Genomic DNA, 27870 nt, shown 5'->3' on the forward strand with positions numbered 1-27870 from the left:
TCTATTTCTTTACTAGTATTTTTTCTGTTTGGTCTATTAACTACTAAGAAAGATGTATTGGAATTTCCTACTTCAGTGGCAGATATTTCAATTTTTTTTTTGAGACAGGGTCTTACTAGTATCTGACGCTGGCCTGGAACTCACCATGTAGCCCAGGCTAGTCTTGACCTTGCAATCCTCCTCCCTCTACCTCCTGAGTATTGTGATTATAGGGTATGTGCCATTGTTCCTGAAAGATATTTCAATTATTGTAGAACTAAAAATTTTTGCTTGGTATAGTTTGGGGCTATGTTTTAAGTTATAGAATTATTATGGCCTTTTAGTGAATTCAATATTTACCATTATCCAGTCTGATACAATCTATCTTTTAATTGGCAAATTTGGTTCACTTATTCTTTTTGTAATTACTGGTATATCTGTACTGCAGATACTCAATTTTTTGAACTTCTTTTAATATTTTTGGATTGACCATTCCTCTCCATTTCCTTTTTTTCTCCTGCCTTAGTCTGTTTTATGTTGCTACCACAGACTGAGCAATTAGCAAAGAGAGAGATTTATTAAGTTCATGGTTCTAGGAATCCAAGAGTGTCACCAGGTCTTCTTGGTGTCTCTTGAGGGCTTCTTGCTGGATCATGAGAATCAGGGGCATCCGGTGGTGAGACAGAGGGTTCTAGCTCAGGTCTGTCCTCTTCTTATGAAGCCACAATCCCATTGCATTACCGTTCTACTCTGATGGCCTCCTTGAAAGGACCTGAAAGGTACCACCTCCAAATACCATAGTTGCATTAAGTTTACCCTCTTAACACCTCACAATGAGGATTAAATTTGTACGTGAGTTTTGGTGAGGACGTTTAAACCATGGCATCCCCTTAAATTACCATACACACTTCAAGGGGCAAACCTTAAATTTAATTGATATCTTTACTATCCTCTTAGGAAATACAAAGACCTTAGAACTCTCTAAATGATAATCATCTTGTATCTACATTGCATGGTATTTTTGCCCAGTATTTTAACTCTGTTTTCAATTATTTTTTTAAAACTCACACATTAGATATTGTTTTATAGAGTCATTGTTGCTCCATTTGCCAGTTTGATAGCTGCTGCTTCTTGCATTTCAGGCCTTATTTCTGGTGTTGTTTTTCCTTCCTGAAGTAAATCCTTTAGAAGCTCCCTTTTATTTTAATTTTATGTATTCATTTACTTATTTATTTATCTTTTGAGATGGATGTCTCACAAACTTTTTGCCTGGGCTGGCCTCAAACCACAATCCTTCCAATCTTAGCCTCCCAAGTAGCTAGGATTACATGGGTGAGCCACAGGCACTGGGCTAGAAATTTCTTTGATAAAGGTCTGTTGTTGGTGAACTTTGTTTCTGTTCATTTGGAAAATTTTTTATTTCATCCTCAATATTGAAAGATAATTTTAGAGCATAGAATTCTAAATTAAGCCCCCTCTCACCCAGTATCTTCTGGCTTCTATTTGTCTAATTGCTGTTGTCTGTTTTTTCTCTCTTGATGCTCTTAAGATCATCTCCTTGTCTTTGTCATTCTTGTATTTCTCTTCAATACTTCTAGGTGTGCATTTATTACCACTTGTCTTCTGACCAGACTCATGGTAACTAATTCCTAGAGGTGGCTATTACTATTTTCTGTTTGGAGCAAAGGCAGAGAAAGCAGGCTTCCTTGCAGATTTTCTCTACCTACCTTTTTTTTGAGGGAGAGCTCTCTAAAGTGTTCCTGCTTGCTCAGGTGTTTCCAGTTCAGATTCTCCACTTGTACACCCCAAGGCCCAGTTTCCCGCTTCTTCATATGGCTGTTAGTTTCCTGGTCTTCAAGTGCCTGGGATTCTCCTTTGCTTCAGAGCAACACAAACTTTCTCCTTCACACTTGCCCGTTCTCTGGGTTTCTGCTTACTCTGAGTTTTGCTGGTTCTTATGGTTCCCTGGTAAATCCCTGGAAACTTGGCAATGTATATAAAATGGTATTTCCTGTTCTTTATCTAGCATATGTGTATTTTGCAATGGTGAGTGCTTTTCAGACAACCAACTTTTCTGGACCACCTAGTCCGGAAGCAGAACTTTTAGCAAATATTTAAAAGCACGTACTATACCTAAACTTTTACTTTCACATGGCTAGAACTATGTTCAGGGGAACCACAAGGACACATCAGACTTTCAGAATTTTGTTATTTTGTTGAAAAGAAAAAACCAACCAATACATATGTAACAATTAGAGGACAATTAAAGATTAAACTAGGAAGATGTAACTGCAGGATTTCTTTAGAGTAAAGAAAGACTTGTAAATAAATTGTTGGTAATTCAGAACTTTTGATATCTCAGATTACCCTGCATGGGTGTTCTCCACATTTTCCTAAGTATAGGTCATTTCTGAGTATGTGGCCATATAGAATCTTTAGCAAAAAAGATGGAGTGAATAATGGATCCCAGTGGACTGCACATATAAACAGGAATTCTGAGATTTTTAATAATGGATAGAAAAGGCCCCAACTGGTCATTGGAGTGAGGAACACTTATCTTCTGGTTCTGCCACTACTAACTGTGCAAACTTGGATATTTCCTTCTTTTTTCGGGATCTCAGCTTTCCCATCTGTTGAATGAATGTGGGGGTGGATTGTATTAATTGGCAATATATTTATAAAATGTTTAAGGGAGCTGTTGCCTGTGGTCCTGAGCCATTATTTATCCTAGGGAGAAGTATTTGTCTGGGAGTTTAAAGGGACATACATTCCTCTACCCCATCTTTTGACTCCCCTCTCCTCAGTGCTTCTTATAGATTTAAGTTCATCATGATGGTCAGATTATGAGTACTGGGTGAGTTCTCAGGGATATCTAGGGGCATGTTAATGTAACAATTCAGGCTAAGGGAGTTATAATTGATTATGGCCACTATGAGCAATGGGCAATGAACAAATACCCACTAAGGTCAGTCAAAATGCCTGACCAATGGGAGAGTCAGGTTTGTTTTCAAGTTAAAAAGAAAGTAAAGGGGCTGGCAGAGTGGCTGAAGTGGTAGAAAGCCTGCCTAACAAGTGTGAGGCCCTGAGTTCAAACCCCAGTACCACCAAAAAAAAAAAAAAAGAAAGAAAGAAAGTAAAGCTTGGAATTCACTAATTCAAAAAAGTCAAAATTTCTTTCTTGAGAGAAGATTCTATACTGTTCCAGGAATATTCCTGTGACCATCCATAATGTAAGTGGCCTGGGAAAACAGACTTCCACATTCTAAATCCATGAGTTCAAAGTGTGGGTGGGGATGGAGAGGGTTAGGAGACAGGGTTCAATGAGTATCAAGCCCAGAAGAGAGCAGTGGGTTTTGTATTAAACTCTAGATATTAATTAGCTTCCATGTGATTTACCTTCTTCCTATAAAATAATTATAGGGAATTAATTTGTTAGTCTAGTTCATTTGGTTCAGCTTAACAGATTTTATGATGAACATAAAGAAATGAATTTTTGGAGGGTACTGTATATAGAGGAGAAGGTTTGAGAGTTGAGCTAATTGTGGAAGGATGAGTGACACCTACTTTGAAAGACTTAGAGGAGCTATTTCTTGATCGATATTTAATGAGACAGATAACAAAAGTGCCTTTGCTGAGGGTCCTAAGAAGGGACTAAGTAGACTGCTGAGCACTGAGCAGGTCCCATGGAGGTCCCGATGCAGGAGACACTTCTGGTCTGTCTTCCCAGGTAGTGATCTTGTGCCCCTTCACTGGCATCCAGCAGACCTTCCCCTGCAGCAACTGGCTGGATGAGAAGAAAGCAGATGGGCTGATCGAGAGGCAGCTCTATGAGATGATGTCTCTGAGGAAGAAGCGACTGAAAAGTGAGTTCAAAGGGCCCAGACCCAGGAGCCTCTCCGATAGGCCAGTAAAGGCCAAGAATCAGACCACTAGACAAAAGCTTTGAGAGGTTCCACTCCCACTTCTCTATTCTCCTCTAGAAAGAAGGGAAAGAGCCCTCCAGGGGACTCAGTTCTCTAAGGTACACACTGTGCTCAGTTTCTTGTAACAAGGCTGACTCTAGTGTCCCCAATTTGAAGAAGCTGATGTGATGGCAAAGTGTTAAACTTAGTGATTCAGCACACCCTGAATATACCAGACCTAAGGTGGGTGGAGTCAACTCCTCTTCCTTTAATATGTTTTAACCATTAAAAAGAACGTTAAGGCATCCTGTTTTAAACAGCAAGGAATCCTTAGCTTTCTAAATTTGGCAGTTGTTCTAATGGGTTTCTGAGAGTGGTACACACTTGTGTATCACCTGCCCTTTAGTTCTGATCACTTTTGATTTTCTCCTCTTCTCTACTGATCACATGAAAATATCTTCACTTAGCATTTATGGTGCAACTTGACCTGTCTCGTAGAATTTCCTTGGTCCCTGTGGGTCTGGACGACTGATCTGAAGAAAGCTGGTACCAACTCACCCATCTTCATCCAGATTTATGGGCAGAAGGGGCGGACAGATGAGATTTTCCTGAATCCCAACAACAAATGGTTCAAACCAGGCATCATCGAGAAGTTTAGGGTAGGAGAGAAATGTGGAGGGGTGGGAAGGAGCCATGAGAAAGGGATGTAGCAGGCATTTGTCATGGAGATTGTGGTTTTCTAAGTTAGGTTTTGGACCACAGTGGAAGATAAAAAGGTACAATGGAGACTTTAGGCCCCTGCAAAGGGTGGCAAATTTGATGATTTATAGGCAATGATTAAAAGGGATATGATTTAGATTTAACCCTTCATGTGAAACAAACAGTCCAGAACCAAGCTTGAGGAAGCAGCTGTATGAGGCGGTTTGGGGCATCGAGGAGTGGGCTAACTTGGGGAATTGTAGAATAGAAACCCTAATTACAGTTAGTGTTGGACTACCCAATCTGGCTGCATTAGAATAAGGACCAAATCTAAGAGAAAGTATGAATTCTAGAGCATTTTAAAGGAAATTCAGCTTTCAAACTTTCCAGTATGTATATAACTAGAGCAAAGCTTTTTTCCCCTCCCACAGAAGTGTTGCTTTAACCTTTAGTTAGGAATAATTTGTAATTTGCTGCTGTCCTCTCTTAGCACCCCATCAGTATCTCTATTTTACCACCAAGTTCATTGCTCTTTATGTATTTGTCTTTCTTGCCAGACTTGAGCCCCTGGGGAAAGGGCATGACTGCTGTATTGATCTTTTTGTCTGTTTCAGTGCCCAGTGGAGTCCTGGGGCTGTGGCCCTGTGCTAATTTGCAGGGCTTCCATATAGATTTTGTTCCTGGAAGTTTATTGCTTGGAAGATCTTCTTTAGGCTGGATCCCACTGTGGGTCAGTTATTTTTGTTCACTTTCACCATCCTAGTCTGAACCCTAGTTCCACATGGCTGTCTTGGCCCAGGTGCCACTGGTTACCAGGAACATGAGAGGATGGAGCGTGTGAGGGTGGCTTGAAGCAAGTCTATCTTTGCTTTGAAGAAACAGTCCCAAAGCAGCACCCGTCTGGATGTGGTCAGCTATGAGGATGAATGTATTTCCTGCATTATGCCCAATCAGACCTTTCATTTCTCCTTGTAGCTTGAGCTCCCCGATCTTGGTAGATTTTATAAGATTCGAGCATGGCATGATAGGCGGAATCCTGGCTCTGGATGGCATTTAGAAAGGGTGAGATGCCTTTGTGTGTTGGGAGAGGGGCCATAATTGCCTCTTTTCATAACTGTATCACATACATTTGTCTCTGTATTTGTTGGGATTGGGAGTGGAGAAGGGTGGGTATAGGCCATTGGTACTTTCTGATAGGGAGCAATGGGGAGAGGCCTTTCAAAGTAGACAGAAAATGCTCAGGTGTCCATAGCACTTGCATTCTGCTCAGTCACCTGGAAGCTACCCAAGTGTAGGTCTCTAGGGGACCAGTGGGAAAAACATTAATCTGACCCTATGTCTTCCACAAAGGAAGCCAGGACTTCCCTGAGATAGCAAAGCAGAATGGGGGTTCCAGGACTTGGATGAAAATTTCTGGTACACCCACCTGCTTACCTCAGGACTTCCTTTTAGATGACCCTGATGAACACATTGAATAAGGAAAAGTATAACTTCAATTGCAATCGCTGGCTGGATGCCAATGAGGATGACAACGAGATTGCGAGGGAGATGACTGCAGAGGGCCCAACAGTGCGGAGGATAATGGGCAGTAAGTACTAACCAGCTCTCCATCCTGGGGGAGGCAATGGAGCGCCTACTGGGAGTGCTAGTGGGGGCCTGACCCAGGAACGGAGTCCCTTATCTGCTGTGCGTCATCAGAGCCCTCTGAATGTCACAGAGGATCTAGAAGCTCCCATCTCAAGACTGGCCATTTCTAAGGCATGATGCTAGAGAAGGGATGAGAAGAATCTGTACTAAACAATAGTTCTGCAGAGCCTCATTGAAATCAAAGGAAGTATCTTCTTGCTCCCTTCAAATTATGAAACTTGGGAAGTGCTCCTCCCACAGGAAGGGTGGGTCTGGGTTCTTGTAGCCACATTGGCTGCTACCTAATGAGTCCTCTATTTCTATTTGAGTTTAGGAAGAGAGGGAATAAACTTTGAATTTGAAGTCCAGCATTCACATTCAAAGGGCCAAAGGGAGGTGATTCCTAGATGATAGTAGCAGAGTGTGTGCTAAATACACACCAAGTGTTCCATCCTTTCCCCATGGCAGACATTACTAAGTGATCACAATATTGTCTCATTGAATCTGAAATGAGCTTTGTAACCCTCAATCTAGCATTGCAACAGACATGACCAATTGATCAGAACGGTCACTTAAGATAATAAACCTATTTTTTATCCTTGTGGCAATCCTTAATTTTTTTTCTCAATAGCAAAGTAATATTGCAAAATCACAAAAAGTTAAGAATATATAAAAAACAATGTCCTAGTTTCTATAGTCCCACTAAGTATTTCAATAGCATCAATTCATAGGCAATCATATGATATTTAGGAATACTTTGCATTTGGACACCAGTAGAAGTTCTGTATACATTTGTTGAAATAATTAGATTACAGTTAAAAACACACGCATATCCCAAATAACAAATATCTAAAATGAGACCATCTAGTCTGTCAGTCTGTTAGTCTAATTAGGCAATGCTTGCAATTAGCACCATGTTTATGATTCTTCTTAATTCTTAATTAAATATATGAGACTATAGAATATTTGTGTTTAAAAGCCCTTACCATAGCTTGGTGAAGAGCTGAAGAAGTTCATGCCATGATTACACAGTTGATGAGAGAAAGAGTTACACCTTGAGCAGGTATTTTGCTTCCTGATTCAGTGATTATCCCAAAACACCAGCACTGCCTTTTCATGGGCAGTAATATTTGCTTTGGAAACAAAGCTATCATCTTTCTAGAAATATAATACCATATGACAGCCCACCAAATTAGGACTTTATGTAGTCCACCAACGCAGAAATGCACCTGTTCTTCCTTGATCTGTCAACATTGTGTGCCAGATGTAAAGAACTGGGGACAAGGGCTTAGGATCTAACTGCTTTCTAAATCTTTCTAACCAGTTCTCATGACTCAACTACTCAGTCTGTACTTCTAACATTACTGGAACTTTTCCTCCTGAGCCTTTTTTTGTGGGGTTGCCTCTCAAAATTTCACAACCAATAGTGCTGATCAACTTCCTCTGCTCTGCTAAATCCAGTGTTGTCCAACTTCAGAGTGCATTATGACCTGGAGGGCTTGTTTAAACACAAATTGCTGGGCCCCTCTGCAGTTTCAGATTCAGGAGTTCTTCAGGGGAACCCAAGATCTGTTTGTCTAACACATTCCTAGGTACTTTCATGTCGCCATACTTTGAGAACCACCATGTTAACACCTGGACCACTTTTCTAGCTGTTCTTCCACTTCTAAAATTTTGTTACTATTTCTGTTTTGTTCTCTCAGCCCTAGCCTTGTTGAAGAAAACTTTTCTGCTTGGTTAAATCTTTAAATTCAACTGTAGACTGTCATTTCAGTTAGATTTTTCCGAAGAGAAATCTGCCATTTTTCTTAGAATGCCCAGAATATTCTATACCTGCCCTGCTTCTTTGCCTTGTCTGAAGCATGACTCCCTCAAGAATCGTATTTTCCCTCCTCATAAACTATGGGCCAGGTGGGAGGGGGCATTTTCCTGACTCCCTTTGCACTTCCAGACTCTTGCTGGAGTCTCAAGGAATTGAAAGCTACTCAGGCTAAGTTCCATCTTCCAGTGGCTTCTAGTCACTTCCCCTCCTTTGCTGAAGGTTGGTGTAATGTGCTTGGCTAGTCCCTAGGCACAAACGCCTGCAAAGGTATATGACAGTGCATTAGTTTGCTAGGGTGGCCGTGACAGAGCACTGTACTAGGGACTGGGTGACTTAGTGGAAATTTGTTTTCACATGTTCTGGAAGCTAGAATATAAGATCAAATTGTAGGCAGGGTTGGTTTCTTCTGAGATCCCTCTCCTTGGCTTGAAGATGGTTGCTTTTGTTACATCCTCTTGGTGTGTATATAAATGTGTCCAAACCTTCTCTTTTATATGGACACCAGTCAGAATGGATTAGGGCCCACCCATATGACCTCATTTTGCCTTGATTGCCTATTAAGAGCCCTGTCTTGAAATATGAGGGTGGGGTATTAGGATCTCAATGTATGAATATGAGCTCAAATCAGAATTTAGTTCATAATAGAAAGTATTTCTTAAAGCATGGTCAAGGGCCCATCTATATCAAAATTGCCTTGAGTGTTTATTAAAATGCATATTCCTAGGCCCAATCCCATCCTTGCTGATTAGACTCTTTCAGAGCTCTGCCTGGTAATGTGTATTTCACCAAGCATGCCTCTGACTCAAACCTCTGCCCTCTCAGCCCACTCATGACCTTCATCCACTTCACCTTGTCCTTGAGCCCCTCAGGGTAACATCCTTCCCACAATTCTCCTGGTCTTTCAGTGTTGTCCCATTCATAGCTGTGCAGAGGGTAGATTTGAGAGGTAAACCTACAAATCTGGGAAGAGAAAAAGAGTCCCTGAAATCAGGCAGGGGTTGAGTAGACTAGAGAAGAGATGAAAAATTCAAGAAATGTTTTGAAGGTACAACTGGCAGGGCTTGGTAAATAAATGCTATGGAAGCACAGCTAGAGATAAACTTTCTGCCCACATAGCTAGTCTCCAAAACTTTACAGATGAAGCAACTTCTGAGCCTGGACAGGTAAGGAGAGACCATGGGAGAAAGACCATTTGTGCAGATTTTTGTCTTCTGTGATTCTGTTAAAGAACCATTTCAATGAGAAAAATTCTTGTGATCGGCATAGGTGGAAGGGCTGTTTGTCCTGACAATAAAGGCAGTTTCTGCTTTCTGGGAGTTCCTCAAAAGTTCTTTGGAGCCTCTACTAACTTGGATTCTTTTCTCCCAACTGTTCTTTCTGCCAAAAGTTCTCCTGTCCTTAGAGCACACCTATGTTCTCATTCACATCTACTTTTCCAGTCTACATTATTCTTAGTAACACTAAACAGAGCTGAGGGGACTGTCTCCTCTCCCTGTTGGTTCCAGTATATAAATGAATAACGTACATGACTTCCTAGAAATCCTTTAAGTGGGGAGTCTTGAATGTGTACACAATGAGTAAATCCCAATTTCAAATCAATTCTCTGAGCTTGAAATTGTGTATTACCAGTTTACTTAGAAAATAACGGTCAGCCAAATAAGCAATTAATGCCATGCCTGGGAGCTGAGAAGCTTTTGGAAGTGATCGTACTATTAGCAGAGACCGTGAGACACAGACAAAGCACGTATGAACTCACAATTTATTTCTACCTTGCCTTTCCCTCAGGACCTACGTGAGAGAGTAAAGCAAATGAGATTTGTACTCTGTGCTGTGATTTCCACCACTGATGAGTGGCAAGAGTCCATTGGACTTGAGTGTTCAACAGCATCACTTCTTGTTAATCAGACTGAGCTGTAATTTTTAAATTAAAGCAGGAGAGGCTTTGGTACTTACCCATCTGTTTAAAGTCTCTCACTGCTGATGTCTAACAATATAATCATTTTTAATTATCGACAGACTTCTTGCCAGGCAGAGTTTGGGACCTTAGTGGCTGTTAGGCTCAGAAGGGCCCCTAAAGAGAGTGAGCCACTATGAGGACCTCCAACCCAATGGACATTCGAGCTCCCAAACAGAGGGGACTGGAGTTCCCAGGCAAAGGGATTTCTGAATCTCCTCATCATTTTGCTTCTGGGAATTGTCTGACAGTGACAGTGGAAAAACCTGGACTAACCTTCATCAAGATTCTCAGTGAAGTGCAGCTTGTGTTTAGATACCTTACCTGACTTCTGTGCCTCAATTTTGGTTCTTGTGCTGGTCAATGCTGTTTGTTCCTCTTCTGTCAACACATCATATTGAGAGTGGCACACAGAGAAACCACCTCACTTAAACGAAGGCAGATAGGACTTGTATTTTGAAAGAGAGGGAGTGATGGTTTAACCTCAGGTGTTGTGGTCCCATAAGGAGATAATGTTGGGGGGAGGAGGCTTTCCCCTCAACTTCAGCTCATGGTTGAAGTGCCTACCTGTGCACCTCTATGGAAGGCAGGCCTCCAAGCACAATTATTCTTCGCCTTTTCTTCTAACAAGTGCTTTTGCTACAGACATCGCATCTTCATGTACCCACATGCTGAATCAAGCTTATTTCTCAGACATATCAACAAATGGAAATGGATAGATCACTGAAAAAATAATTTGTGCATTTGAATCAAACTTTCTGGTGACTTGTCATATTCCTGCTCTAATTTATATTCATATTAGGTGAGATACCAATGAATAGAGTCCATTTGAAAAAGCAAAAGCTCTATTGAGATATAACTCATGTGTCATGTAATTCACCCATTTAAAGTATCCAAGTCAACAGCTTTTGATATATTGATAAAATCATACATCCATCATCATCAAATTCCAGAACATTTTCATCTCCCTAGAAAGAAATCCATACCCATTAGCTGTCACACTCATTTGCTCACTTTACCCTTGAGCCTCTGACAACCTCTAGTCTACTTTATATTCCACAGATTTACCTATTTCAAATATATTTCATATAAACCAAGTCATACAATGTGACCTTTTGCATTTGGTTTCTTTTTTTTTTTTTTGGTTTATTTATTCATTTATTCATATGTGCATACATTGTTTGGGCCATTTTTCCTCCCTGCTCCCCTGCCCCCTCCTTCTCCCCCTATCCCCCTCACTTTCAGGCAGAACCTGTTCTGCACTCTTCTCCAATTTTGTTGAAGAGTAGACATAAGCAATAATAAGAAAGACAAAACGTTTTTGCTAGTTGAGATAAGGATAGCTATACAGAGAGATTCCTAGCATTGGTTCCATGCACAAGTGTATTATAACCTGAATTGATTCATCTCTACCAAACCTCTTCAATACTTCCCGGTCACCTTCCCATAGTGACCTCTGTCAGTTTAAGGTTGCTGTATTAGCTCCTATACAGTGGGCACATCAAACACTTTCAAGTATTGGGTTTCCTACCTTTCCCTATTCCTCCTGTATGTGCTCTCCCCTTAGTGTGTGACCCATGTCCAATAATATTACTATATTTGTTTTAGGTTTAAAGTCCACATATGATGGAGAAATACAATTTTTGGCCTTCTGAGCCTGGCTAACTTCACTTAAGATGATATTCTCCAGTTCCATCCATTTACTTGCAAATGACAAGATTTCATTCTTCCTCATGGCTGAGTAAAATTCCGCTGTGTATAAATACCACATTTTCTTGATCCATTCGTCAGTAGTGGGGCATCTTGGCTGTTTCCATAACTTGGCTGTTGTAAATAGTGCTGCAATAAACATGGGTGTGCAGGTGCCTCTGGAGTAACCTGTGTCACATTCCTTTGAGTATATCCCCAGGAGTGGGATTGCTGGATCGTATGGCAGATCTATGTTCAGTTTTTTAAGAAGCCTCCATATTGTTTTCCAGAGTGGTTGTACTAGCTTCTAGCTTGCATTCCCACCAGCAGTGTATGAAGGTTTCTTTTTCCCCACATCCTCTCCAACATTTGTTGGTAGTGGTGTTTTTGATGATGGCTATTCTAACAGGGGTGAGGTGGAATCTTAGTGTGGTTTTGATTTGCATTTCCTTTATGGCCAGAAATGGTGAGCGTTTTTTCATGTGCTTTTTGGCCATTTGAATTTCTTCTTTTGAGAAAGTTCTATTTAGTTCAGTTGCCCATTTCTTTATTGGTTCATTGATTTTGGGGATGGGTTAGTTTTTTGAGCTCCCTGTATATTCTGGTTATCAGTCCTTTGATGTATAGCTAGCAAATATTTTCTCCCACTCTGTGGGTAGTCTTTAGAGACCATTTCTTTTGTTGTGCAAAAGCTTTTTAATTTCATGGTATTCCCATTTGTCCATCCTTTTTCTTAGTTACTGAGCTGCTGAGGTTCTATTGAGGAAGTCCTTGTCTGTACCTATTGCTTCCAGAGTATTCTCTGTTGTTTTCTGTACTGCAATTGGTTTCTTTCAATTAGCATCTTCTCAAGGTTCATTGATATTGTAGCATACATCAATCCTCCACTTCTTTTTTACTGCTGAGTAACATTCCATTGTGTGGATGTAACACATGCAACTGTTGGTGAGTTTTTAGATTGTCTCTACTTTTCAGCTATTATGGCGCTATGAACATTCATGTTTAAGTTTTGGTGTGGACGTGTTTTCATTTCTCTTGGGTGCATACATGACAGTGTAATGTCTGGGTCGCATGGTAACTCTTAAGGAACTACTGAATTTCTTTTCAAATAGCTGTGCCATTTTACGTGCTCACCAAAAATGTATGAGAGTTCCACTTTCTCCATCTCCTACCAACACTTGTTTTTTAGTATCCTTTTTCTGGACTGGTTTGGGCATCCTGTGTCCCCTGCAATGCTGTATCAGTTTAAGAATCAACATGTCCTTGTCTGCAAAGAAATCAAGTGAGATTCTGATAAGACATTTCTTTGAATCAGTAGATCAGTTGGGGAATATTGCATCTTAACAATGTTTAGGTCTTACAATCCATGGACATGAGATGTTTGCATATCATGTCAACTTTTTGAATGTTTTTTGCTGTTGTTGGGACTGGGGTTTGAACTCAGGGCTTCATGCTTGCAAAGCAGGTGCTCTACCGCTTGAGCCACACCACCAGTCTCACTTGTTGAACCTTTAATCCCTTTTAACAATATTTTGTAGTTTTCAGAGTATAGTTTTTCACTTGTTTTGTTAAGTTTATTCCTAAATATTTTATTCTTTTTGATGATATTGTGAATGAAAATGTTTTCTTAATTTCGTCTTTAGACTATTCACTACAGAAGAATAGAAATAAAATTGATTTCATATTCTACAATGTTACTGCTCATTTATTCATTGTAATGTTTTTCTTGGACTCCTTACGATAATCTAAGTACATGATCATGTCAACCATGAACAGGGATACCTTCACTTCTTCCTTTTCAATCTGGATCCCTTGTGATTTTAATCACTTTATTGCCTTGTCTAAAAACCTTGTTGAATAGAAGTGGTGAGAGGGAACACCCTTGTGTTGTTTCTGATCTCAGGGAGATAGCATCCAGCCTTTCACCGTTAAGTCTGGTGTCCTCTGTGGGTGTTTTATAGATGACATTCATGAATAAAGTTTCCCCTTTTGTTCTCATTTTGTTAATAGTTTTTATCATGAAAGGGTGTGTGAAATTTTGTCAAAAACTTTCCTGAATCTATTGAGATGATTTTGTGATTTTTTGCTTTTAATTCTATTAGTATGATATATTGCATTAATTGATTCCTAGAAATTAAAACAATTTGTATCTCTTAGATAAATCCCATGTTGTCAGAGTATATAATTCTTTTTACATGTTTCTGGATTTTGTTTGCTGGTATATTTGCATCCATATTCATGAAAGATATTGGTCTGTAGTTTTCTTGTGATACCTTTGCCAGTTTTGGTATCAGGGTAAATCGTACTCCATAAAATGAGTTGGGGGTTGGGCATGGTGGTTTATGCCTGCAGTCACAGCTACTTGGGAGGCAGAGCTCAGAAAGACCATGACTTGAGGCCAACTCAATCAAAAAGTTAGCAAGACCCCATCTCAATCAATCAGCAGGGCATAGTGTCTCACAACTGTGGTCCCACCTATGCAGGAAGCTGTAGGTAGGAGAATTGTGGTCCTAGGACAGCTCTGGGCAAAAACTCAGCATCCTACCTAAAAAATAACTAAAGCAAAAAAGGGCTGGTGGAGTGGCTAAAGTGGTAGAGCACCTGCCTGGCAATTATGAGGCCCTAAATTCAAACCCTAGTACAGCAAAATGAATAAATAGATAGATAGATTGATAGATAGATAGATGATAGATAGATAGATAGATAGATAGATAGATAGATAAAATGAGTTAAAAAGAGTTCCTTGCTCTTTTGTTTGGAAGAATTTGAGGAAAACTGGTATTATTTCTTCTTTGGATGTATGGTAAATTTCCATTGGTGAAGATACCTGGGCATGAACTTTCCTTTGTGGGTTAGTGCTTTGATTACTGATTCAGTTTTTTCACGTGTTACAAGTCTATTCAGATTATCTATTTTTTTCTTGAGCCAGTTTTGATAGCCATCATGTACATTCAACTTATTTGTGTCTTAGAATCTAAAGAGTCACTTGTTGATAGAAGATAGTTAGATCCATTGTTCATTTTGCCAACCTCTGTGGCATAAAAAGAGTCATGCTTTTTAATGTTTGACTACTGACACCTTTCAAACTATCTCACTCCACTTTTCCTTTCTGTGTCATATCTAGGAAAGCTGGTAAAAGAGAGAGAGAGAGAGAGAGAGAGAGAGAGAGAGAGAGAGAGACAGTGCCTCTGTCTCTTGGCACTGGTGGAAAGTTCAAATCATACAAGCTTGGCCCTATGCCTGGGAACCCTCACCTCAATCTCACAATCTACTCTTCATGAAATGAGATTTCATCTCTCTGTCACCTCAAGCCATTTTTGGTCCTTTTCAGAAGCCTGTCAAACTCTCTCAAGCACCCCTTATTATGTGACTAATATATCCTGCCTTTGTTCTTGGTAGGTGTGTCACCAGCCTTGATGCCTGAGTAAATTTGGGGTGGTCAAACCCATCCCATCTCTGTAGGACGACCACCACACTCTGCCTTTTGTTTGAAAAATTAAGTCCATTTACATTTAATGCAATAAATTTAATGTAATTATTGATATGGTAGGACTTATGTCTGCCCTCTTACATCTTTTTAATTTTATTTTTGGCAGTAGTGGTGTTTGAACTCAGGGCCTTGTGCTTGCTAGGCAGATGCTTTACCACTTGAGTCATACCCTCAGCCCTTTTTGCTTTGGCTATTTTTGAAGTATGGTCTCACTTTATTCCCAAACTGGCCTGGACCTTGGTCTTCCTATTTATTCTTCCTGTGTAGCTAGGATGACAGGCACTCTCTACCATGTCCAACTTTATTTGTTGTGATGATGTCTCTCAAACTTTTTGCCTAGTCTGGCCTCAAACCTTGATCCTCCTGATGTGTGCCTCCCAAGTAGCTCATTACATGTGCTATTTTTTATATGTCTTACATCCTTTTTGATTTCTTGATTTTTACATTATTGCTCTATTCAGTACTAAATAGATATTTTATAGAGTAACATTTTTTTCTTCCTTTGTTGTTTCTTTATATATTTTTTGAGTTATCTTCTTACTGGTTGCCAAGAAAATTGCTTAACTCACAACAATCTAGTTCAGATTAACATCAACTTCATTTCAGCAGTATACAAAAACTTTGCTCCAACATAAGCTTGTTTTCTTCCCCTCTCCTTTGTTCTATTATTATCATAGAAACTGCATCTCTATGCATTATGAACTTACCAGTGCTGTTTTATAGTTATTGCTTTATGCAGTTGTCTTCTCCATAAAATATTAGAGGAAAATAATTACAAAAATATGTACATGTTATCTGTGTATTTATAACATCTGTTCTGATGGTCATTATTCTTCCAGGTGAAATTCAAGTTACTGTCTAATGTCTAATGTGAAGATTTCTCACTGATATTTCTTATAGGGAAGATATTTAAGTAGTAAATTCTTGAAGTGTTTGTTTATTTAAAAATGCCTTATCTTTCATTCCCTTTTTTTTTAACTTGATGGTACGGGGGTTTGAACTCAAGGCTTTGCATTTGCAAGGCAGATGCTCTATGGATTGAGCCACACCTCCAGCCTATCTTTCATTCTTGAAGAGCATTTGGTGGGTGTATAATTCTTGGATAATGGTCTTTTTCTTTCAGCACATTGAATATATCATCCCACTGCCTCTGATCTCCATAGTTTTTTTAATGAAAAGTCAGCACTAACTTTATTGATTCTCGCTTGTATGTAATATGTCATTTTCTGTGGTTTCTTTTAAGATTCTTTCTTAGTCATTGGCTCTTAACTGTTTGACTATGATATGTCTGGGTAGTACTCTTTGAATTATCCTACTTGGAGTTTATTGAACATATTGAATGTTCAGATTAATGTTCTTCAACAAATTTGGGGGATTTTTGACCATTATATATCTTCAAATATTCTTACAATCCTTGTCTACATTGTCACTATAGTGGATCTCATCTGACTTCATGGCTTTAAGTGGAATATATATATCCAAAGTTGTATCAGCAGACCTGACCTTCAGACACAGATTCAACTACCATTTTGACTTCTGTTCTGTTTTTAAATCTCTAATAGCATCTCAAACTTAAAATGAACAGAACAGAACCTTGGTTTCCATTCCCAAACCCGTCCTTACCCCCCAGGCTCCCTACCCCTTATTAGCAACTCTGTCTACCTAGTTGTCTAAACCAAAACATAGGAGTATCCCTGATTTTTCCCTTTCCCTTGATTATCCATCTGGTCCATTACCAAAATAGATCTCCTCCAAAATAGATCACTTATCTATTGATACTCCCAGTTCTTAGGTGCCATCCTTTCTTTTCTAGAGTACTATAATTATTCTTCTAACTGGCCCTTCTGATTCTACTCCTTCTTCCTCTGCAATCAGTTCTCTATATAGAAGCTAGAGTGCTCTTTAAAATATAGAACACAGATCACGCCAAGTTGCCTTCTTGCTTAAGGCCTTCTAATGTGTCCTACTTTACCAAGACTGTTGGTGGAGGGAGGAAGTTGCACTTCTTACTTTGACCATGTGTCTGTCTTCTGTCTGCTTCTTGGCATCAGCTTATACCCTTCCCATTCTCCCTTCTCCAGCCACATTGGTCTTCTCTCTGCTCCTAGAAAATATACCCATCATCCCCATTTTGGGGCCTTTGTAGGTACCAGAACTTTCTTCCCTCAGAGTTTCCTGTGACTGGCTCTTATCATTAACTTTATAACTCAAACATCACCTCTTTAAAGCAATCTCTTTTGCATCTCTAAATCATCTTCATCCCCTCACTTCACTCCTCCTCAGTCTGAAACATCATTCCATTATATTATTACAGGTATAACTTGGACATTTTCCAGGTCATAATTTGTGATTTTACTGTCCACCTCTTCTCTATTCATTTCCTTTCAAAATCTAATGTAAGTGCTGTGGGAGCAGGTGTTTGTCTGTCCTTCTCACTGTTGGATCCCTACATCTGTAATGGTGCATACAAATGTGGGACAAATGTATGAATAAACAAATGAATGAATTTTTACCTTTCAGCTAATTTAAATGACGAAGGTTATGGTGCACAAAGATCCAAATATTCCTCCTCCATGGCATATTGTCAATATAGGAAGAAGCCATTGTCCTTCCCATAGTGGCTATATTGTGCTTTTCTTCTTCACTTCCTGTCATGTTCTTAGCACTGGGGAGTTCTAAAGAGAAGGAGAAGGCTTAGCTATGGTTCATAAAGAAAAGTTATCTTCCTTCAGAGGACAAGGAACGTTTAATTGGAGAACAACCTGAGGCGCCAGGATTTACTGGGTTGGATGGAATCAAGGATAAAATGTTTGGACTAGACTAATGGTCCCCAAACACTGGCCAAATCCATCAGGATCCCTGAGGGGGATCATGAACTATGTGGTTTTAAGGGTCTTACCATTGCAAATTAAGATTTGGGGAGTCTGAAGTGGGGCTCAGGAATCAAAATTCTTATAAAAGTTTCCCATGGGATTCTGGTGATTGGCTGGGGTTGGGAATGTCTGGTCTATCTAAGCCAGGAGTCTTGGGATGTCTAGGCCTGGAGTCTTGGAGTGAGCTAGCTCTTGTCTGGCTGGAGTGGGATTTGGGGTAAGGAACAAGTTCAGGCCAGGTGAGAACTGGGAGACAGGAGGACACAGAGCTTAGAGAGGAGAACAGAGGCTGTCAGCCAATGATGTCTTTCTCTCTGCCCTCCAGTGGCCCGGTACCGTGTGACTGTGTGCACAGGGGAACTTGAAGGTGCAGGGACTGATGCCAACGTCTATCTCTGCCTTTTTGGCGATGTGGGAGACACCGGGGAGCGGCTGCTGTACAACTGCAGGAATAACACCGACCTGTTTGAGAAGGGCAATGTAAGTTGCAGTCATGTGCCATCCCTCCCCACCCCTGCCCCAGTCCCCTACCTTGTTCCTTTATCTTCTCTGCTCTTTTATAGTAGAGCGGATGGCTGATGTCAGGACATCAGCCATCAGATAGCCTCTCTGTGGGTCAGGAGAGTGGGGGACTGCAAAGTCCTGGCAGGAGCTACTGGAGGAACATGGCAGTACTTGGTTTACGTGGCACCTGAGTATTTGGCCTACTGTGATTCACTAACGTATGGCACGTACAAGGCTCTTAGAACTGTGCAGCTAGGAGCTGTAGAGCCATCCTAGAGGGGCCATGGTCTCCTCCCCACCCTGGAGCTTTGAGACGAGGAGAGGGAGGAGAGCACCTTTTTCACCTCAGGGTGGGGGAGGGGAAGGCTGCTGCTGGGCATCTTAAGTGTACACTAGAGGATCCAGGCTGGTGGAAATCTGGGCATCTGAGGGCCAACAAGGGAACTTTGCATTCCCCAGTAGGCATCACCACCGAGGGCAGCTTGTTCCTGTCCTCTGTGAAAGAAAAAACAAGAAAGACAGTAAATATGGTTGTAGGAGAACTAGGACCTGTTGCTGTCCTCACTGCAAATGTGCTATGTAGACCCCTCTGTTACCGTAACGACTGAGTGACTTTATTGTGAAGGCCTTGTGGAGCAATGGGAAAGGAGTGAGGCAGATCTAGGGCAAAACCAGCCACTCCACTTACCTGCACCTCAGTTTCCTTATGTCTAAAATGCGGAAAGAATGCCTCTCTGTGGTTGGCTGATGTGAAGATTAGGGAAGGCTGATGTACTGCTCTGGGGTCAGATGAGGGCCACAGCACACAGTAGGTGCTTAGTAGAGAGTCATTGCTGCAATGCAGTAAGGTTTGGGGGGGTGGTCAGAGGTGAAGAAAATTTGCAGATTGCATTGCTGTCACCTTCCTCCACCATCCCTTCCTTGGTGAGACCAGGGTGAGCCTTGGAATGCAAGTGGAGGACTCTCTCTGAGCCATCCAAGCTTGCCTGGTTCTTAGGTGTCATGGGTATTTGAGAGCAGCAACATCAAAGGTCACCTGAGCAGGACATTCTGGGTGGGCTCGGGTGCGTGTGGAGAAAGGAGGTGGGGCCACTTTCACATATACTTTGTATTTCGTTTCTCCTTCCCACCTCCCTTTTTCTCTGTGTTTTCCTACTCTTTTCTTCCTACATCTTCTTGTACCTTTGCCCATCATGCCAACCCTCCTTGTTCGTCGCTGGAGACCCCAGGTTTGCTCAGACTTGAAACTCTCTAACCCCAATTGCATTTTTGCTGTCTCAGTAGCAAGCAAAACTGCAAAGTTAGGAAGATGCTGGGTCCCCCCCAGGCAATTCTAATCATTCCCCACTCCCAAAAGGGGCTGCTGTCCCTCCATCACAAGGAGCCAGAAGCGATTAGCCAAGGGGTTAATTCACGATAAATAAATGACTAGTGGCCGACAGCACCTTCACATGTTCATACTCCCAGAGGAGGCTGCTTTTTTAAAAAGGAGCTCTCAGGGGCAGGACATGGTAGAGCATACTTGTAATTCCCAGAAACCTGGCAGGTAGAGGCAGGACGATAGAGAGTTCAAGACTAGCCCAGGCAAAGATAGTGGCAAGACTCTGTCTCCAAAAAGAGGCAGAGGGGCTGGGGATTTAGCTCCAGTGATAGAATACTTGGCTAGCACGTACAAGACACTGAGTTCAATCCACAGCACCAATAAATACATAAACAAATAAAGGAGATCATAGATAATAGCCATTGTTTAACAAAGATGCAGACCTCAAATTTTGCGAACTTGACACTGAATGATATTCCAGTGGGAGAGACTGGGAATAGGGAGCAGACTATTCTCTGTGGTGGCCCCTGTCACACCTGTGAGGACAAGGAACTTAGGCTATCAGCTCTGACTTTTCTAATTTCTGGGTGTTTGTCTACCATTGGCATTTGGGTCCTAGGGTAGCCACCATCCAGCTGACCTTGCCGTCTTTCCTTCCCTGAAGGCTGATGAGTTCACCATTGAGTCTGTCACCATGAGAAAGGTGAGGCGGGTGAGAATCAGACATGATGGCAAAGGCTCAGGCAGTGGCTGGTATCTGGACCGGGTACTGGTGAGAGAAGAGGGGCAACCCGAGAGTGACAACGTGGAGTTCCCATGTCTCAGGTATGTGACTCCCTCCTGCTTTAATTTCCTCCAGTTGGGTTGTGGTCCCTGAATTTGGGGAAGATACAACCCTACTATCAGGACCAGTGAGCAAAATAATGGCTTAAGCCTATAGGTGGACTTTGCTGTTGGCACTCAAACCTGAGCCTCACTCATGTCCCACCCTACCCCTGGTGGCACAGGGCATTAAATAGTTGGGTTTATTTAAGTACCAACATGTGTTTTTCTTATGATAAAATTCCACAAGTTGTGAATTTATATGAGAGCTACCTCAGAGAATTAGTTATGTGCCAAATTAAACTTGTGAATCAAAAGTGGAATTTTTTTTGAATAACCTTCCGACCACATCCTCCCTATTAACATCTTTTCAAGGTGACTTTGTTTGCATTGCTTTTCTTCAACTTTAGCGTGAAGAAAAGTTAAATCTTCTTAACCTTTTTTTTCTAAAGCATTTGGCTCTTTTACATAGCCAGTTTGGACTCCCATTAACATCTAGAAGTCACTGATAGAGACATTTTAGAACAAGGAGCAGGAACAGTGTTTTTGTGCCACCAAGGTGGCCTTTCATATTCACCTGTAGCCACACCTGGGAGGTGCACACAGTATGATTAACCTGGGGTCCTGAGCCCACCCCTACCTTCTTCTTTCTTCACCGGAGATGTTATTTTAACTCCCCTACAACACAAAGCAGGCCTTCTCTGTCAGGATCAGGAAGAGTTTAAGCTATGGTAGGTGGTGTGTGTGTGTGTGTGTGTGTGAGTTGTGTACATACACTCCTGTGAGGCAAGAAAAGTGTCATGAAGTCACCAGCAGACCAATTTATCCATTTAGCAACATCTCACTGCGAAACTAGGCTGGAGCATTTGAGGCTGGAAGAAAACGTCTTTTTTTGGAAATATCTATTAATACCCTGCAAGTATTTAGGTGGAAACGAAAGAACACATCACGGTTTCCTTTTACCTCTGGGGAGGAACAGGGGATGGGTGAGTAGAGGAGAGAAAGGAGAGCAGATGGGATCTTCCAATGACCAAGGGCCTGCTGGCTTCCATCCTTCCCCTCTCTGTGAATGCATGGCCAGGCAACATCCCGGCTGTCACCTCTGCAGTCTCTGTGACTGTAGGAGTTGCAAGGTGACCTCAGCAGGACAAAGGGGAGGTCCCAATGAGTCACTTTAAGGGACTCTAGCTAGCAGTTCCTTGTTCCCAAATCCCCTGTTGTTCAATGCCCAGGTTTGCACCAGAGTCTCAATGTTTTTCCAGTGTTCTGGAGTCACAGCTCCAAAGCCCACAGGAGGAAGCAGCTTAGTTGTCTAGCAGTTCAGTGTGGACCAGGAAAGTGAGGGAGAAGGAATGGGGAAACCACGGTGTTCCTTGTTGGATGGTTATTCAGAAAGCCTGAACTGCCTATCAGGAGAGGTTGGGAGGAAGCAGTGCCTTGGTTTCCTTCACAGCAATGTGACCCCAGATTTGTTGCTCTTTCAGGAGGTGCTGGGTTGGGCTGAGAGGACAACACCAAGATAAAAATGAGGAGATACTTTGGTCAAAGGGCAAATGTCTTGGTTTCTGTGCATCTGGAGAAAATTGAACCTTTCTGTTCTTCTGTCCTTGACTTCAAATCACAAACCAGACTGAGTATAGGGGCATAGATATCTGATGCTCGTACCATGGTCTGGTTTTTTATTCTGGACCTCTGTGCTCAGTGGGAAAGGTGTCTTTCAGGTGGTTAGTCCCATGTCTTTCCCCTGGTAGATGACCAGCAAGCTGCTGGGTCCATGGCTCACTGTGACATATCAATGCATGACAGCTATGGAACCCCATCCATGAAACTTCTTTTTGAAGCACCTCTATCTTTGAGGACTCAGATTTAAGCCCCTTTGCCATGAACTCTCCTTTCTCTAAATTCCCATAGAACTTAACTTTGGTCCATCTCTGTCCTCATCTTGGTTCTCAGTGTTACATTCAACCTATTCTGTCTTCTTCACCAGAGGTATGCCTCCGACAGCCTGGGCTGAATCTTACTTATCTTAGTGTCATCTGTCTCTGCCTTCTCCCATCTGGAGACCTCAGCTCAGTGCTATGCACACAGTTGGTGCTAAGATGAAGTGGTATTTTTTGATGATAATGATGACTTTTTACTGTGATTGCCACAGCCCGATATCCTGTGACCTGTCCCCTCCAGCTTTACTGGCCAGCACTCCGCCCTTGCTTGCTGTATTCTGTCCACATGGGCTTCTATACTAGAACATGTTGTTTCTTCTGGGATGTTCCTCCTTCTTCTCCTGGTCATCTCCTTACTCTCCTGCCAATCTCAGGCAGCTGTCTCCCCCTTGGGAAGTTCTCCTGGCCTAGTCCAGGTTGGGTTGCTTTGCTAAGAGCTCCTGAACACTCACTTTCCTGTACTGAAGTCAAAGCTCTGGACTGCCCTGGTGACTCTTTATGAATAGTGTGATATTTGGGGTGTCTACCTGCCTTAATCAAAGAGTTAACATCCCCTGTTTGCCCACCAGGTGGCTGGACAAGGATAAGGATGACGGGCAGCTGGTCCGAGAGTTGCTGCCCAGTGACAGCAATGCCACACTCAAGAGTGAGTCATCTTGCTGAGCAGGTGGTGGGTGTGTCTTTGGTAGGACAGATGCTTTCCCTCAGCTAAATGGGAGTGGAACACTTCAAAAAAAAAAACCAACACATATTTTTCACTTCATTTCCTGGAGGCAGCACTGGAGAGTTAGACAGGAGAGGCCCTGAGAGAGGTCTAGAAACTTCTGTGTGTCTGTGCTTGCGCACACAGTCTCTGTGTGGCCATGGCTCTGATCTCCTGTCAACAGATTAATAATAACAACACCACCAGCTAATGGTGTCAACTGTAAGGGTTGTTCCTTTGTGGGGAGAAACACAGTTTGAAGGGACTGTAAAATGAAGATTTAAAAAAATTCTGAGTATTATCCTGGAGGCCTCATAGTTTTTCTTATGTAGTATTTCTTCACATACTATGGTTTGATCATGATCTTTGAACAAAATTTAGAATAATACCAGCACCTCATATTTACCATTTCCATCTCATTTGAGCCCTGCAGTAGCCTAGAAAGGGGGCCAAGCTTAGGTTGTTCAGCAAGATGGGGAAACTGAGGTCTGGAGGAGCGAGGTATTTATATCTGACCTTTCCTAAGATCAGATTGCAGGGCTGGAACTAGAGAGTCTAGTGTCTGGGTCCAGGATCACAGAACTTAAGAGCAGGAAGGACCTCAGGAGAGAAAGTAACCCACATCTGTGGTAAGGGGACACGCTCACTCCCAGAACATCCAGGTCAGTGGCTGGGAACAAAGCTAGGATCAGGTCCCAGTGTGTCTCTGTCTTATGTCATTATTTTTCCCATTCCAACAGGGTCCTGCCTTCCCATGTGGACAGGGCCCCACCCCGCTTTACCAGTCACTACTTTTGAAAGGGTTTAGATGGAAACTGGTATAAGGAAGAGTAGTTCCTGCTGGATCTTTTAGCAGCAAGGACAGAGCTAGCTCCTCAAGTGCTCTTGGATGTCTCTGGTGGAGCCCAGGCTGGGCTAGGTGTGCTCAGTTCACTTTTCCCAGATTTATCTACCCAGTGGGAAGACCCTAAAGGAGCATCCCTTACCTCTCACTGCGTCCTCTCCTTTGCCTTGAAACCAGCCTGCAGGACTTTGGATCTTGGCTCATGTTATCTCAGGGTTTGACTTTTCCTCCAGTGTTCTTATTCTTGCACACGGACAACGTAGACTTTTCTGGGTAAGGAAATGGATTGCCATCCACCTGGTGTCCATTTAACAGCAGGGGCCTTTAGGTCCATATTAGGATTTCTCTCCTGACTGGTGACTTCTTATTTTTTTTGACAGCACTGGGGTTTAAACTCAGGGTCTTACATGTATTCTACCACTTGAGCCATGCCCTCAGCCCTTTATGCTTTAGTTATTTTTCTGATAGGGTCTCATGCTTTTTGCTGAGGGCCAGCCTCTGACCACAATCCTCCTACCTATACTTCTTGTGTAGCTGGGATTACAGGTATGTACAACACATCTGATCCCTGGCTAGTGACTTCTTAACTACCACCAAATGTATGTCCTTCTGAGCCTCAGATCCCTTGTCTATAAAACCAGGTTCAGAATACTTCACAAATAATACCATGTGTACAATGTGCCAAACACCGTCTAGAAAGGCTGAGTATCCTTTGCCTTGGTTTTCTCATCCATCAGGGGAGAATCTGGATTAGGTGATTGCTAGAGACTCTTTCAGTTCTCTGAAACTTGCTGTTCTTGCCTGCAATTTGCTTTCTTGGTCTCAGCCCATTCACCCCTTACAGATCAGGCAGGGCACCTATTAGAATTCTGACTTTATAGATGGTGGGAAACCATGCCCCAAGTCGCAGGATCCATCACAGATCCAGTTTCTGACTCCCAGCCTACATCCTCTCTGGCTGCAGACTGCTCTTCTACTGGTGCCCAGCTCTTTGCCACGTGACCTCACTAACCTCCTCCTTTCTCCCTCTGTCTCGTACTGCTCAGACTACCGCTATCACATCAGTGTGAAGACTGGGGACCTTTCTGGGGCCAGCACGGATTCTAGGGTCTACATCAAGCTCTATGGGGAAAAATCTGACACCATCAAGCAAGTTCTTCTTGTCTCCGACAACAACCTCAAAGACTATTTTGAACGTGGTCGGGTGGATGAATTCACCCTGGAGACTCTGAACATCGGAACTGTAAGTGTCCTTCCTAAGATCTTGTGACATCATCTCCCTACATACATCCACAAATGTGTCCTCACATGGACACGTGCATACACTCTCATGTACACCTGGGTGAGCCCATTTTGAAGGAAAAGAAATGCCCACTGTCAGGTTGTTAGTGGGGGATGTTGAGAAGTTGAAGAGTGACAGTGGCTAAGCCTCCAGAGCCTCTTTAGGGACAGAATGGATATTTTTAGTAACTTTAACCCCCAACATTTTATTTACATGGCCAAGACCAGTGTGCCTGGATAAGGGGACACGAGATACAAAGAAGAGAAAGAGAAGAGGGAAGGACAGAAAAAAAAAAAGAGCTGAAAATATTTTCCAATTCCAGACTTGGATGTGCATCAGAATTACATCTCAGTGCACACGTCTGTGCAACTCTTGAGAGATGCTACCCTAGGGAGGGAACTCCAGAGTTTTCATCTCTCAGGATTCCATGCAGCCCTGTCATAAGTGGTCTGAACCCTTCACCAAAGATAAAGCTGGCCACTGAAGTGGTAAGGCAGATTAATCAGTAATACATAACAACGGTGAGAAGCCAGAACAAATAGAGCAACTTTGATTTGGGCAGAGGTTTGCAAGTCATTTAAAGGGAGAATGAGGAAATGAGAGGAGGGTGAACTGAGGCCCCATAGAGTCTTGTAGGAAGCAGTAAGGGGGAGGTTGGACCATGTAAAACCCAGCCAAGTTTGACAGTCTGTGCCTATAGTTGTTAGATGCCTACCCTCCCGGAGCCTGGAGACAACCCTTAGGTGTTAGCTGAACTAACAGTGAACTCTTTTGATAGCCTTGAGTTTTCTCAGGTAAAGGGTTTGGGGTTATTCTAGGGATGTGGTCTTGAGATGTTGGAAACTATGTTATTATTTTGTCCAAGTCTTGAGGAGTCTGGTTAGGGTGTGGTCAAGGTGAGACTCTTTCTTAATTTCACCTGGAGAAACACAGGTCTAAACTCTGGACTGGAGCCCTGGGAGATCTCCAAAGATGTCTCTGCTGGGATGTGTGTTACATCCTGCCATTTTCAGGGTGCTGCATGGTGGGAACTGGGGTGGTAACACACCTCAGTCTGCAGCCTCATCTTCCCTTCCCCACTTTTCTCTATGGGCCTCATCCTATTTCAGGTGCTATGGTCCTAGAATTCTCTCCTCCCATCAACATACACTCTAGGGAATGATCTCATGTCTGTTATTTATCCATTGAGGTTAACAAATTTCAGTCAAGGTTTTCCTCGATCAGAATGTATTTACATTTTAAGCTGAATCAATCATTGCAGAATGAAAATGCTGATTCCTTTACTAAAGGATTTAGGGTAGCATCCAGCAGATCAATGAGGGAAGGTCTGAAGGGGGTGGGATGGCAGAAGAAGACCATTGAGCCCTCCTTGTGTTGCTGAAACCCCTTAACAAGCAGTGTGGCTAAGAGGCTGGTGCCAAGCCACACTGCCAACTCCCTGATCTGGGGCCCAACATTTTCACTAACTTGCCATGTGCAAGTTACTTACCCTTGTCTACATCCATTATTTCATTTACAGCAACAGGGTAGGAGAGCCTAATGGGATTGTTATTAGCATTGAATATGTTAATAACACCCATATGCTGGAAGTCAGGGCTAAATATAGGCTTCTCCACCACTCCACCACTCCACCTCGGGTGTGAGGTACTGTAGAACTGAGTGACATCCCTGCCCTTAGGAAGCTTCTAGTCATATCAGACAGAAGGCACCTGCCCCTGTCTTTACTCTTTTAGCTGACCTCTCCCCAGGACTGTGACACTCTCCTCTGTGCTTGGCATACACCCAAAGGGCTCTTGAGCTTTGTAAATTTAACTGGCTTCTTTCTGGCCATTTGAGGCTCCATGCACTAAGCCGTGACAGTGTTGGTACAAAGAGGCACTTATTAGTTAGAAGAGCAGGGCTTGAGTGGACAATTTTCTAAATCTGGACTTTGGGCACTGGACATGACTAGTGTCATCACACAGAGACTATCAGGGCTGAAAGTATTCTTCAAGGCCATCTGATAATTCCATCTGATGTTTAAATTGCCCTGTATGCAGCATTTCCACAAAACATAAAAGCAATCTGAACATTGAAAAGCCAAGTACAAATAATGATGCTGATAGGACTGTGTTCTCATCAGTCTTGCCTACAGGCAAAAACACCATCATGTCAAATAGCAAGGCAAGTGGCTGTGGAGGGTTTTTGGAAAAAGAACAATGTTCCCTGGGTCCAAGAATGAGAGGAGGAACCAGACACAGAACCACAGAGCCCTGGGAGGCTGTCTGCATATTCTGTCACCTCAGGATGGAAATGTTAAGGAAGAAATGTGTACAATAGTGTATTATTTAAAATCAAACAAAACAAAATCGACAACACAGCTATCAGAAGGCTACAGAGACGTGTGGAGTGTTTGATTTCTTGTGCAGGCACAACCTCAC

General features: G+C 42.3%; 1 protein-coding gene across 3 annotated transcripts in view; it reads left to right on the forward strand.

The window, feature by feature from the left end:
- Loxhd1 (lipoxygenase homology PLAT domains 1) overlaps positions 1-27870 on the forward strand; it is a 151965-nt gene that overhangs the window by 49100 nt on the left and 74995 nt on the right. For all 3 annotated transcript variants that reach the window (XM_074069530.1, XM_074069531.1, XM_074069532.1), the window contains exons 9-16: positions 3707-3842; positions 4380-4540; positions 5556-5642; positions 6033-6168; positions 18360-18514; positions 20524-20684; positions 23191-23267; positions 25215-25411. In XM_074069530.1, the coding sequence (XP_073925631.1) occupies positions 3707-3842; positions 4380-4540; positions 5556-5642; positions 6033-6168; positions 18360-18514; positions 20524-20684; positions 23191-23267; positions 25215-25411 (1110 nt within the window). The remainder of the gene's footprint in view (positions 1-3706; positions 3843-4379; positions 4541-5555; positions 5643-6032; positions 6169-18359; positions 18515-20523; positions 20685-23190; positions 23268-25214; positions 25412-27870) is intronic.

This window comes from Castor canadensis, chromosome 4, assembly GCF_047511655.1.
Source record: "Castor canadensis chromosome 4, mCasCan1.hap1v2, whole genome shotgun sequence".
Lineage (NCBI taxonomy): Eukaryota > Metazoa > Chordata > Mammalia > Rodentia > Castoridae > Castor > Castor canadensis.